The 14,288-nt window shown below is 43.9% G+C and overlaps 1 protein-coding gene across 1 annotated transcript in view; it reads left to right on the plus strand.

The window, feature by feature from the left end:
- The first annotated feature begins 1,835 nt into the window (after window positions 1-1,835).
- The window catches only part of lrp6 (low density lipoprotein receptor-related protein 6), a 53,069-nt gene continuing 40,616 nt past the window's right edge, over window positions 1,836-14,288 (plus strand). The window contains exons 1-2 of the mRNA XM_034526003.1: window positions 1,836-2,527; window positions 5,426-5,822. Of these exons, the coding sequence (XP_034381894.1) occupies window positions 2,473-2,527; window positions 5,426-5,822 (452 nt within the window). The 5' untranslated portion in view covers window positions 1,836-2,472. The remainder of the gene's footprint in view (window positions 2,528-5,425; window positions 5,823-14,288) is intronic.

Genomic DNA, 14,288 nt, shown 5'->3' on the forward strand with positions numbered 1-14,288 from the left:
AATATTACGTTATCACAACGATGAAAGAATAATATAACATTTAAATATCACAATCAATTTGTGTCCAACATATTTGTCCTCACAACGTTTCGACTTTATTCTCTGTTCACTTTGGCTGAATATTTGCTTCTCGTTAAAACACCGAACTTTCTGTCTTTCTTTTTATCACAATGTTTTCTCTGGATACCAGATTATTATCGTTAATTCACAGATTATTATCGTCAATTCACAGATTATTATCGTCAATTCACAGATTATTATCGTCAATTCACAGATTATTATCGTTAATTCACAGATTATTATCGTTAATTCACAGAAGGTTCCGTTAATTCTTAAAACGAGACACTGTTTAGTTTCATGATAAAACCGACGATAAATTATAATAATAATAAAACCCCAAATGAATGTGTTAAAAAGAGAAACTCTCTGGTAATAAAGTAAAAAAGCATCTCATGTTTCGTGTTGAAGGTTTTGAGCTCTTATTGATTAACTGACTCCTGATCAGCTGATTTATTCTTTTGACGAGAAACAATTGAACACGAAGAACAAACAGCAATATTTGTATTCCCTGAATCTCAGGAAGCCTGTGAGGAGGCCGTAGACTCCTCCTCCTCCTCCTCCTCCTCCTCCTCCTCTTCCTCCTCCTCCTCCTCCTCCTCCTCTTCCTCCTCCTCCTCCTCCTCCTCCGCCTTCTCCACCTCCCTTTCCTCCTCTTCCTCTCCTCCTCCTCCTCCTCCTCCTCCTCTTCCTCCTCCTCCTCCTCCTCCTCCGCCTTCTCCACCTCCCTTTCCTCCTCTTCCTCTCCTCTTCCTCCTCCACCTTCTCCTCTTCCTCCCCCCCCTCTTCTTTCCTCCTCTTCCTCCTCCCCCTCTTCTTCCTCCTCTTCCTCCTCCACCTTCTCCTCTTCCTCCCCCCCCTCTTCTTTCCTCCGCGTCCTCCCCCCCCCTCTTCTTTCCTCCTCTTCCTCCTCCCCCTCTTCCTCCTCTTCCTCCTCCTCCCCCCCCCCCCCCCCCGCATGTCTCCTGGACTCACTGTGCTGCTTTTGTATCTCGTGAACATTTTAAATCGAAACACTCTTTTGTGTTCTGAGTGATTTTTGATAAATATTGGATTGTTTTTCATAAGCGGTGCACTATTTTCCTAAGAAGAGTGTTTGTATCCGGGTTGACCAGCAGGGGGCAGCAGCAGCCTGACCAGCACCGACCTGTTTCTCTTCTGTTGCTTCTGATTATTGATTATTATGATTATTATTAACGATGGTGACAGTCTGCTCCTGTTTTGTGATGTGATGCTTTTTGCATAAATTTGGAAATGTGATGTTTTGTTCTTGTAAGGATTAAATTGGTGATTTTTGACCGTGTTGTTGTTTTACTGAAGTCAAATGATTACATTTATGATGTATATCTTTAATAGAAGCAGGTGATTCAAGTTTACTTCACAGCGGATGTTAAAAACCAACAAACTGTTGATTAATAATTTGTAATCTCTTTAATTTGAATCCAGAATGTGCAAAAACCTTCAGTTTGTTTTAGAATTGAAAACTTTAGTTCTCTGAATCTAACTTATAGGTTTTATTCTGACTCAATAATTCAGATGGAGATCTTTGATATATTGAGTTTGTATTGATTCTAAATCTAAATCCTTGTTATTACTTCACTTGTGGATTTTATCTTCTTACTTTTTCCATTTTAAATGAACCCCAAACATCTCGGATCCATAAATAAACACCACGCAGTCAAAAGTACTTTTATTATATATTCACATTTTATTTTGGATGGTGATTTGTTTTCATTTATTTTTTCAGACTCGTCACTTTTCAAACTTTTGACTTCCGGTCCAGAGCTCTGAGGGATCCGAGTCTGTTGAACCCGAATGAGGGTCCGCACCGAACCCGACTCGTTCCTCTGAACTGAAACGGGACCACCCGGGTCATCCCGGACCGGGTCTTCATTCGGCTCCGCGTCGGTCGGACCGGGACGTGGAGCTTGGCTCCGGTGAACCGGGACTCTGTCATAAACTAGTCCCGCAGGAATGTGCGCGTGGTAGGAGCCGAAGTGCGGCTCCGTTCCGCGGCTCGCTCCTCGGTCTGTGGCCGGGCTCTGGGCGCTCGGCGGCGGGGAGAAACGTGCTTCTTCCCGGTGTAGTAAACATTATCGTTACGGCTCGGAGCATGAAGCCAGAGCAACAATAGAAAGCTGGTGGAGGAAGAGGAAGAGGAGGAAGAGGAGGAGAAAGAGGAGGGGGGGCAGCTTCCTCACAGCGGAAGGAGACGACGGATCTCCTGCAGGACAATGTGAGGCACGGAGCGGCGGATCCATGGCCGACTGACGCCGTGTTTGCAGCTCGATCTCTGCACAAATATCATCGACCGGAAAGCTGCGTGTTCGATTCCCGGAGGAAAGAGTGCCGGACGAGGCCGATGGGAGCAGCCCGCTGAGGGGCCGCGGCTCCGGGCCGAGAGACGGGAGGAAGATGGGTGTCGCGCTGCGGAGCCTGTTGTTGTGCTCGCTGTGGTTCCTCGTTCGAGGTGAGTGAGGCCGGAGGGGGGGCGGGCGAGAGGGCATCCACAGCCGGGGGAAGAGGCTCCTACCGGGGGAGGCTATGGAGCGGAGTCCGGGGGGCCGGGGCCCTCTCTCTCTCCCAGTGTGTCTCTATGTCTCTCTCTCCCAGTGTGTCTCTATGTCTCTCTCTCCCAGTGGGTCTCTCTCTCTCCCAGTGTGTCTCTATGTCTCTCTCTCCCAGTGTGTCTCTATGTCTCTCTCTCTCCCAGTGTGTCTCTATGTCTCTCTCTCCCAGTGGGTCTCTCTCTCTCCCAGTGTGTCTCTATGTCTCTCTCTCCCAGTGGGTCTCTCTCTCTCCCAGTGTGTCTCTATGTCTCTCTCTCCCAGTGTGTCTCTATGTCTCTCTCTCTCCCAGTGGGTCTCTCTCTCTCCCAGTGTGTCTCTATGTCTCTCTCTCCCAGTGGGTCTCTCTCTCTCCCAGTGTGTCTCTATGTCTCTCTCTCCCAGTGTGTCTCTATGTCTCTCTCTCTCCCAGTGTGTCTCTATGTCTCTCTCTCCCAGTGGGTCTCTCTCTCTCCCAGTGTGTCTCTATCTCTCTCTCTCTCCCAGTGTGTCTCTGTGTCTCTCTCTCCCAGTGTGTCTCTATGTCTCTCTCTCCCAGTGTGTCTCTATGTCTCTCTCTCTCTCCCAGTGTGTCTCTATGTCTCTCTCTCTCTCCCAGTGTGTCTCTATGTCTCTCTCTCTCCCAGTGTGTCTCTATCTCTCTCTCTCTCCCAGTGTGTCTCTATGTCTCTCTCTCTCCCAGTGTGTCTCTATCTCTCTCTCTCTCCCAGTGTGTCTCTATGTCTCTCTCTCCCAGTGTGTCTCTATGTCTCTCTCTCTCCCAGTGTGTCTCTATGTCTCTCTCTCTCCCAGTGTGTCTCTATCTCTCTCTCTCTCCCAGTGTGTCTCTATGTCTCTCTCTCTCCCAGTGTGTCTCTATCTCTCTCTCTCTCCCAGTGTGTCTCTATCTCTCTCTCTCTCCCAGTGTGTCTCTATGTCTCTCTCTCTCTCCCAGTGTGTCTCTATGTCTCTCTCTCTCTCCCAGTGTGTCTCTATGTCTCTCTCTCTCTCCCAGTGTGTCTCTATGTCTCTCTCTCTCTCCCAGTGTGTCTCTATGTCTCTCTCTCTCTCCCAGTGTGTCTCTATGTCTCTCTCTCTCTCCCAGTGTGTCTCTATGTCTCTCTCTCTCTCCCAGTGTGTCTCTATGTCTCTCTCTCTGTGTCAATTCAATTCAATAGGCTTTATTAGCATGAATGTTGCAACAACAATATTGCCAAAGCACGAGACATAGTAACACAAAAAATATACAATTCATACAGATCATAATAATAACAATATGACAGAAAATATATAGTGTGTGTGTGTGTGTCACTCACTGTCCCTCACGACATGAGGTTCAACAAGGTGTGTGTGTTTCCTTCTCCTGGGAGGATTCTTAGTTTGGAGGATTCTCCCAGTTCTCTAAACCTTTGATCTGGGAGTTGATCCAGAGACCTGAACCAGAGACCTGGAGTCTGTCTGTGGTGGTCCCTGAGCCTGTACCTGTCTGTCTGTCTGTGGTGGTCCCTGAGCCTGTACCTGTCTGTCTGTCTGTGGTGGTCCCTGAGCCTGTACCTGTCCTGTCTGTCTGTGGTGGTCCCTCATCCTGTACCTGTCTGTCTGTGGTGGTCCCTGAGCCTGTACCTGTCTGTCTGTCTGTGGTGGTCCCTCATCCTGTACCTGTCTGTCTGTGGTGGTCACTGAGCCTGTACCTGTCTGTCTGTGGTGGTCCCTGAGCCTGCACCTGTCTGTCTGTCTGTCTGTCTGTGGTGGTCCCTCATCCTGTACCTGTCTGTCTGTCTGTCTGTGGTGGTCACTGAGCCTGTACCTGTCTGTCTGTGGTGGTCCCTGAGCCTGTACCTGTCTGTCTGTGGTGGTCCCTGAGCCTGCACCTGTCTGTCTGTCTGTCTGTCTGTGGTGGTCCCTCATCCTGTACCTGTCTGTCTGTCTGTCTGTCTGTGGTGGTCACTGAGCCTGCACCTGTCTGTCTGTCTGTCTGTCTGTGGTGGTCACTGAGCCTGCACCTGTCTGTCTGTCTGTCTGTCTGTGGTGGTCCCTCATCCTGTACCTGTCTGTCTGTCTGTCTGTCTGTGGTGGTCCCTCATCCTGTACCTGTCTGTCTGTCTGTCTGTCTGTGGTGGTCACTGAGCCTGCACCTGTCTGTCTGTCTGTCTGTCTGTGGTGGTCCCTCATCCTGTACCTGTCTGTCTGTCTGTCTGTGGTGGTCACTGAGCCTGCACCTGTCTGTCTGTCTGTCCCTCTGTGGTGGTCCCTCATCCTGTACCTGGTCTGGATCTGTCTCTGCTTCTAACCTCTGACAGAAAAGAGACATAGAGACACACTGGGAGAGAGAGAGACACACTGGGAGAGAGAGACATAGAGACACACTGGGAGAGAGAGAGACATAATGTTTATTATAATGTTTATTATAATGTTTATTATAAGGGGATATCTGCCTAATTCTGCCCTACATACATTTGTTGGTGTTTTTCTTTGATCGTTGAGGATCGTTCTGCAGAATTCTGCCTGTAGGTCTTCTGTGGGGTGTTTGTCCATCTAGTGTTGCTATGGTGACGGAGTGGACCCCAAACTTCACTACCATACAGCGCAATGGGCTGGATCACATTATCAAAATACACCAGATTGTGATTGGAATTTGGATATTATAACATTCTATTGTTGTGGTACTTCCTGTAGTCAGACCCAGATAGGTGTAACTCACTGTATTTTGGTGTATTCTCCAGGGTTTAAATGGTGTATTTTGGTGTACTCTCCAGGGTTTAAATGGTGTATTTTGGTGTACTCTCCAGGGTTTAAATGGTGTATTTTGGTGTACTCTCCAGGCGTGCCGCTGCTGCTCTATGCCAACCGGCGGGACCTTCGGCTCGTGGACGCGGCACACGAAAAGGCCAACGCCACGGTGGTGGTGGGGGGGCTGGAGGACGCCGCCGCAGTGGACTACGTTTACTCCCAGGGCCTCATCTACTGGAGCGACGTGAGCGAGGAGGCTATCAAACGCACCGTCTTCAACCAGTCGGGGGCCAGCGCCGTCCAGACCGTGGTCCCCGGTCTGGCCTCCCCAGACGGACTGGCCTGTGACTGGTTGGGGAGTAAACTTTACTGGACGGACTCGGAAACCAATCGGATCGAGGTGGCCGAGCTGGACGGGTCCTTGAGGAAGGTTTTGTTCTGGCAGGAGCTGGACCAGCCGAGGGCCATCGCTCTGGATCCGGAACGAGGGTGAGTCTGAGTGACCGGGATCTCCTGGGGGGTTCAGGGGGGTTGTAGTCTTGGCCCCGGTTCCAGGTTCTTGGTCTTGATGAAGTTCAGTCACACGGGATCCTCTGTTGGGGTAGCCCCGGTAGTCTATATATAACTCACCTCCTCATCTGTAGTCTGTATATAACTCACCTCCTCACCTGTAGTCTATATATAACTCACCTGTAGTCTATATATAACTCACCTCCTCACCTGTAGTCTGTATATAACTCACCTGTAGTCTATATATAACTCACCTCCTCACCTGTAGTCTGTATATAACTCACCTGTAGTCTGTATATAACTCATCTCCTCACCTGTAGTCTATATATAACTCACCTCCTCACCTGTAGTCTGTATATAACTCACCTGTAGTCTGTATATAACTCACCGGTAGTCTGTATATAACTCACCTCCTCACCTGTAGTCTATATATAACTCACCTCCTCACCTGTAGTGTATATATAACTCACCTCCTCACCTGTAGTCTGTATATAACTCACCTGTAGTCTGTATATAACTCACCTGTAGTCTATATATAACTCACCTCCTCACCTGTAGTCTGTATATAACTCAGCTCCTCACCTGTAGTCTGTATATAACTCACCTGTAGTCTGTATATAACTCACCGGTAGTCTGTATATAACTCACCTCCTCACCTGTAGTCTGTATATAACTCACCTGTAGTCTGTATATAACTCACCGGTAGTCTGTATATAATTCACCTCCTCACCTGTAGTCTGTATATAACTCAGCTCCTCGCCTGTAGTCTGTATATAACTCACCTCCTCACCTGTAGTCTATATATAACTCACCTGTAGTCTGTATATAACTCGTATACTACACACACATACTCACCTGTACTTGTATACTACACACGCACTCACCTGTACTTGTATACTACACACGTACTCACCTGTACTTGTATACTTCACACACGTACTCACCTGTACTTGTATACTACACACGTACTCACCTGTACTTGTATACTACACACATACTCACCTGTACTTGTATACTACACATATACTCACCTGTACTTGTATACTACACACGTACTCACCTGTACTTGTATACTACACACACATACTCACCTGTACTTGTATACTACACACATACTCACCTGTACTTGTATACTACACATATACTCACCTGTACTTGTATACTACACACGTACTCACCTGTACTTGTATACTACACACACGTACTCACCTGTACTTGTATACTACACACGTACTTACCTGTACTTGTATACCACACACACACTTACCTGTACTTGTATACTTCACATACATACTCACCTGTACTTGTATACTACACACACATACTCACCTGTACTTGTATACTACACACACATACTCACCTGTACTTGTATACTACACACATACTCACCTGTACTTGTATACTACACACGTACTCACCTGTACTTGTATACTACACACACATACTCACCTGTACTTGTATACTACACACATACTCACCTGTACTTGTATACTACACACGTACTCACCTGTACTTGTATACTACACACACGTACTCACCTGTACTTGTATACTACACACATACTCACCTGTACTTGTATACTTCACACACATACTCACCTGTACTTGTATACTACACACGTACTCACCTGTACTTGTATACTACACACACATACTCACCTGTACTTGTATACTACACACACGTACTCACCTGTACTTGTATACTACACACGTACTCACCTGTACTTGTATACTACACACATACTCACCTGTACTTGTATACTACACACACATACTCACCTGTACTTGTATACTACACACACATACTCACCTGTACTTGTATACTACACACACGTACTCACCTGTACTTGTATACTACACACACATACTCACCTGTACTTGTATACTTCACACACATACTCACCTGTACTTGTATATTACACACGTACTCACCTGTACTTGTATACTACACACGTACTCACCTGTACTTGTATACTACACATATACTCACCTGTACTTGTATACTACACACGTACTCACCTGTACTTGTATACTACACACACGTACTCACCTGTACTTGTATACTACACACATACTCACCTGTACTTGTATACTACACATATACTCACCTGTACTTGTATACTACACACGTACTCACCTGTACTTGTATACCACACACACATACTCACCTGTACTTGTATACCTCACATACATACTCACCTGTACTTGTATACTACACACACGTACTCACCTGTACTTGTATACTACACACGTACTCACCTGTACTTGTATACTACACACACGTACTCACCTGTACTTGTATACTACACACATACTCACCTGTACTTGTATACTACACATATACTCACCTGTACTTGTATACTACACACGTACTCACCTGTACTTGTATACCACACACACATACTCACCTGTACTTGTATACCTCACATACATACTCACCTGTACTTGTATACTACACACACGTACTCACCTGTACTTGTATACTACACACGTACTCACCTGTACTTGTATACTACACACATACTCACCTGTACTTGTATACTACACACACGTACTCACCTGTACTTGTATACTACACACACATACTCACCTGTACTTGTATACTACACACATACTCACCTGTACTTGTATACTACACATATACTCACCTGTACTTGTATACTACACACGTACTCACCTGTACTTGTATACTACACACACGTACTCACCTGTACTTGTATACTACACACGTACTTACCTGTACTTGTATACCACACACACACTTACCTGTACTTGTATACTTCACATACATACTCACCTGTACTTGTATACTACACACACATACTCACCTGTACTTGTATACTACACACACATACTCACCTGTACTTGTATACTACACACATACTCACCTGTACTTGTATACTACACACGTACTCACCTGTACTTGTATACTACACACACATACTCACCTGTACTTGTATACTACACACATACTCACCTGTACTTGTATACTACACACGTACTCACCTGTACTTGTATACTACACACACGTACTCACCTGTACTTGTATACTACACACATACTCACCTGTACTTGTATACTTCACACACATACTCACCTGTACTTGTATACTACACACGTACTCACCTGTACTTGTATACTACACACACATACTCACCTGTACTTGTATACTACACACACGTACTCACCTGTACTTGTATACTACACACGTACTCACCTGTACTTGTATACTACACACATACTCACCTGTACTTGTATACTACACACACATACTCACCTGTACTTGTATACTACACACACATACTCACCTGTACTTGTATACTACACACACGTACTCACCTGTACTTGTATACTACACACACATACTCACCTGTACTTGTATACTTCACACACATACTCACCTGTACTTGTATATTACACACGTACTCACCTGTACTTGTATACTACACACGTACTCACCTGTACTTGTATACTACACATATACTCACCTGTACTTGTATACTACACACGTACTCACCTGTACTTGTATACTACACACACGTACTCACCTGTACTTGTATACTACACACATACTCACCTGTACTTGTATACTACACATATACTCACCTGTACTTGTATACTACACACGTACTCACCTGTACTTGTATACCACACACACATACTCACCTGTACTTGTATACCTCACATACATACTCACCTGTACTTGTATACTACACACACGTACTCACCTGTACTTGTATACTACACACGTACTCACCTGTACTTGTATACTACACACACGTACTCACCTGTACTTGTATACTACACACATACTCACCTGTACTTGTATACTACACATATACTCACCTGTACTTGTATACTACACACGTACTCACCTGTACTTGTATACCACACACACATACTCACCTGTACTTGTATACCTCACATACATACTCACCTGTACTTGTATACTACACACACGTACTCACCTGTACTTGTATACTACACACGTACTCACCTGTACTTGTATACTACACACATACTCACCTGTACTTGTATACTACACACACATACTCACCTGTACTTGTATACTACACACACATACTCACCTGTACTTGTATACTACACACGTACTCACCTGTACTTGTATACTACACACATACTCACCTGTACTTGTATACTACACATATACTCACCTGTACTTGTATACTACACACGTACTCACCTGTACTTGTATACTACACACACGTACTCACCTGTACTTGTATACTACACACATACTCACCTGTACTTGTATACTACACATATACTCACCTGTACTTGTATACTACACACATACTCACCTGTACTTGTATACCACACACACATACTCACCTGTACTTGTATACTTCACATACATACTCACCTGTACTTGTATACTACACACACATACTCACCTGTACTTGTATACTACACACATACTCACCTGTACTTGTATACTACACACGTACTCACCTGTACTTGTATACTACACACACGTACTCACCTGTACTTGTATACTACACACATACTCACCTGTACTTGTATACTTCACACACATACTCACCTGTACTTGTATACTACACACGTACTCACCTGTACTTGTATACTACACACACATACTCACCTGTACTTGTATACTACACACACGTACTCACCTGTACTTGTATACTACACACATACTCACCTGTACTTGTATACTTCACACACATACTCACCTGTACTTGTATACTACACACACATACTCACCTGTACTTGTATACTACACACGTACTCACCTGTACTTGTATACTACACACATACTCACCTGTACTTGTATACTACACACATACTCACCTGTACTTGTATACTACACATATACTCACCTGTACTTGTATACTACACACGTACTCACCTGTACTTGTATACTACACACACGTACTCACCTGTACTTGTATACTACACACATACTCACCTGTACTTGTATACTTCACACACATACTCACCTGTACTTGTATACTACACACGTACTCACCTGTACTTGTATACTACACACACATACTCACCTGTACTTGTATACTACACACACGTACTCACCTGTACTTGTATACTACACACATACTCACCTGTACTTGTATACTACACACACATACTCACCTGTACTTGTATACTACACACACATACTCACCTGTACTTGTATACTACACACACGTACTCACCTGTACTTGTATACTACACACACATACTCACCTGTACTTGTATACTTCACACACATACTCACCTGTACTTGTATACTACACACGTACTCACCTGTACTTGTATACTACACACGTACTCACCTGTACTTGTATACTACACATATACTCACCTGTACTTGTATACTACACACGTACTCACCTGTACTTGTATACTACACACACGTACTCACCTGTACTTGTATACTACACACATACTCACCTGTACTTGTATACTACACATATACTCACCTGTACTTGTATACTACACACGTACTCACCTGTACTTGTATACCACACACACATACTCACCTGTACTTGTATACCTCACATACATACTCACCTGTACTTGTATACTACACACACGTACTCACCTGTACTTGTATACTACACACGTACTCACCTGTACTTGTATACTACACACATACTCACCTGTACTTGTATACTACACACACATACTCACCTGTACTTGTATACTACACACACATACTCACCTGTACTTGTATACTACACACACATACTCACCTGTACTTGTATACTACACACACATACTCACCTGTACTTGTATACTTCACACACATACTCACCTGTACTTGTATACTACACACGTACTCACCTGTACTTGTATACTACACACATACTCACCTGTACTTGTATACTACACATATACTCACCTGTACTTGTATACTACACACGTACTCACCTGTACTTGTATACTACACACACGTACTCACCTGTACTTGTATACTACACACATACTCACCTGTACTTGTATACTACACATATACTCACCTGTACTTGTATACTACACACATACTCACCTGTACTTGTATACCACACACACATACTCACCTGTACTTGTATACTTCACATACATACTCACCTGTACTTGTATACTACACACACATACTCACCTGTACTTGTATAATACACACATACTCACCTGTACTTGTATACTACACACGTACTCACCTGTACTTGTATACTACACACACATACTCACCTGTACTTGTATACTACACACACATACTCACCTGTACTTGTATACTACACACGTACTCACCTGTACTTGTATACTACACACACGTACTCACCTGTACTTGTATACTACACACATACTCACCTGTACTTGTATACTTCACACACATACTCACCTGTACTTGTATACTACACACGTACTCACCTGTACTTGTATACTACACACACATACTCACCTGTACTTGTATACTACACACACATACTCACCTGTACTTGTATACTACACACGTACTCACCTGTACTTGTATACTACACACATACTCACCTGTACTTGTATACTACACACACATACTCACCTGTACTTGTATACTACACACACATACTCACCTGTACTTGTATACTTCACACACATACTCACCTGTACTTGTATACTACACACGTACTCACCTGTACTTGTATACTACACACATACTCACCTGTACTTGTATACTACACATATACTCACCTGTACTTGTATACTACACACGTACTCACCTGTACTTGTATACTACACACACTTACTCACCTGTACTTGTATACTACACACATACTCACCTGTACTTGTATACTACACATATACTCACCTGTACTTGTATACTACACACATACTCATCTGTACTTGTATACCACACACACATACTCACCTGTACTTGTATACTTCACATACATACTCACCTGTACTTGTATACTACACACACATACTCACCTGTACTTGTATACTACACACATACTCACCTGTACTTGTATACTACACACGTACTCACCTGTACTTGTATACTACACACACATACTCACCTGTACTTGTATACTACACACACATACTCACCTGTACTTGTATACTACACACGTACTCACCTGTACTTGTATACTACACACACGTACTCACCTGTACTTGTATACTACACACATACTCACCTGTACTTGTATACTTCACACACATACTCACCTGTACTTGTATACTACACACGTACTCACCTGTACTTGTATACTACACACACATACTCACCTGTACTTGTATACTACACACACATACTCACCTGTACTTGTATACTACACACGTACTCACCTGTACTTGTATACTACACACATACTCACCTGTACTTGTATACTACACACACATACTCACCTGTACTTGTATACTACACACACGTACTCACCTGTACTTGTATACTACACACACATACTCACCTGTACTTGTATACTTCACAAACATACTCACCTGTACTTGTATACTACACACGTACTCACCTGTACTTGTATACTACACACGTACTCACCTGTACTTGTATACTACACATATACTCACCTGTACTTGTATACTACACATATACTCACCTGTACTTGTATACTACACACGTACTCACCTGTACTTGTATACTACACACGTACTCACCTGTACTTGTATACTACACACATACTCACCTGTACTTGTATACTACACACGTACTCACCTGTACTTGTATACTTGTGGCGGCCCCTCGGGGTCTCACATCAGCATGAATCCAGGGGCCTCAGATAAAAGAGTTGTAACGTATTCATTTATTTAAATGTAGCTTCTTCCTTGCGTCTCCTGCTTCTATTCATGGAGTCTTCCTCCCGTTTGATCCTCCTCGCCGAGGGAGATGAAAGAGACCAGATCCCAGTGTGATGCCCAAATCCTGGACCAGCAACTTCCTGTTATCTGGAAAATGCTCTGAGCGGGCAGCAGAAGCAGATCACTGCCCATTGATTAGAGGCCGTTGATTGATTATTGGTATTCACAGATGCAATTATGTTGTTTTTAAATCAGCTGTTTTTATTATTCTGGTGGTGGAAGTCGTTGGCAACCGTGAAGTGTTTCATTTAGTCGTGCTTTTATTTTGAAGCTTCTCTGCTAGAGGCAGAGCATCCTCTGGGGGCTGGACCAGTGGTGTGTCCGGCTCTCATTGGACAGCTGAGACAGATTAGTAGAATATATGAAGGCTGTGAAGTCTCATTTCTTATATTAGCTCCTCTTCGTCACTGAAGTAGTGAGAACACGCCCTCTTCATCTGTGTTTTACTGGTCAGCTCCACTCAGCAGATCAATAATCACAGCAGATCAATAATCACAACCCTGCAGGATGACATCACCATCAACAGTGTTGGTTATGAAGCTCTTGATGTTATGGCACAGAAATGGAGATAACAGCCGGGAACAGATGAAGAGTAGACGAGAAGTGTGAAAATATATAAATATTA

The sequence above is a fragment of the Cyclopterus lumpus genome, chromosome 23 (genome assembly GCF_009769545.1).
Source record: "Cyclopterus lumpus isolate fCycLum1 chromosome 23, fCycLum1.pri, whole genome shotgun sequence".
NCBI classification, from domain to species: domain Eukaryota; kingdom Metazoa; phylum Chordata; class Actinopteri; order Perciformes; family Cyclopteridae; genus Cyclopterus; species Cyclopterus lumpus.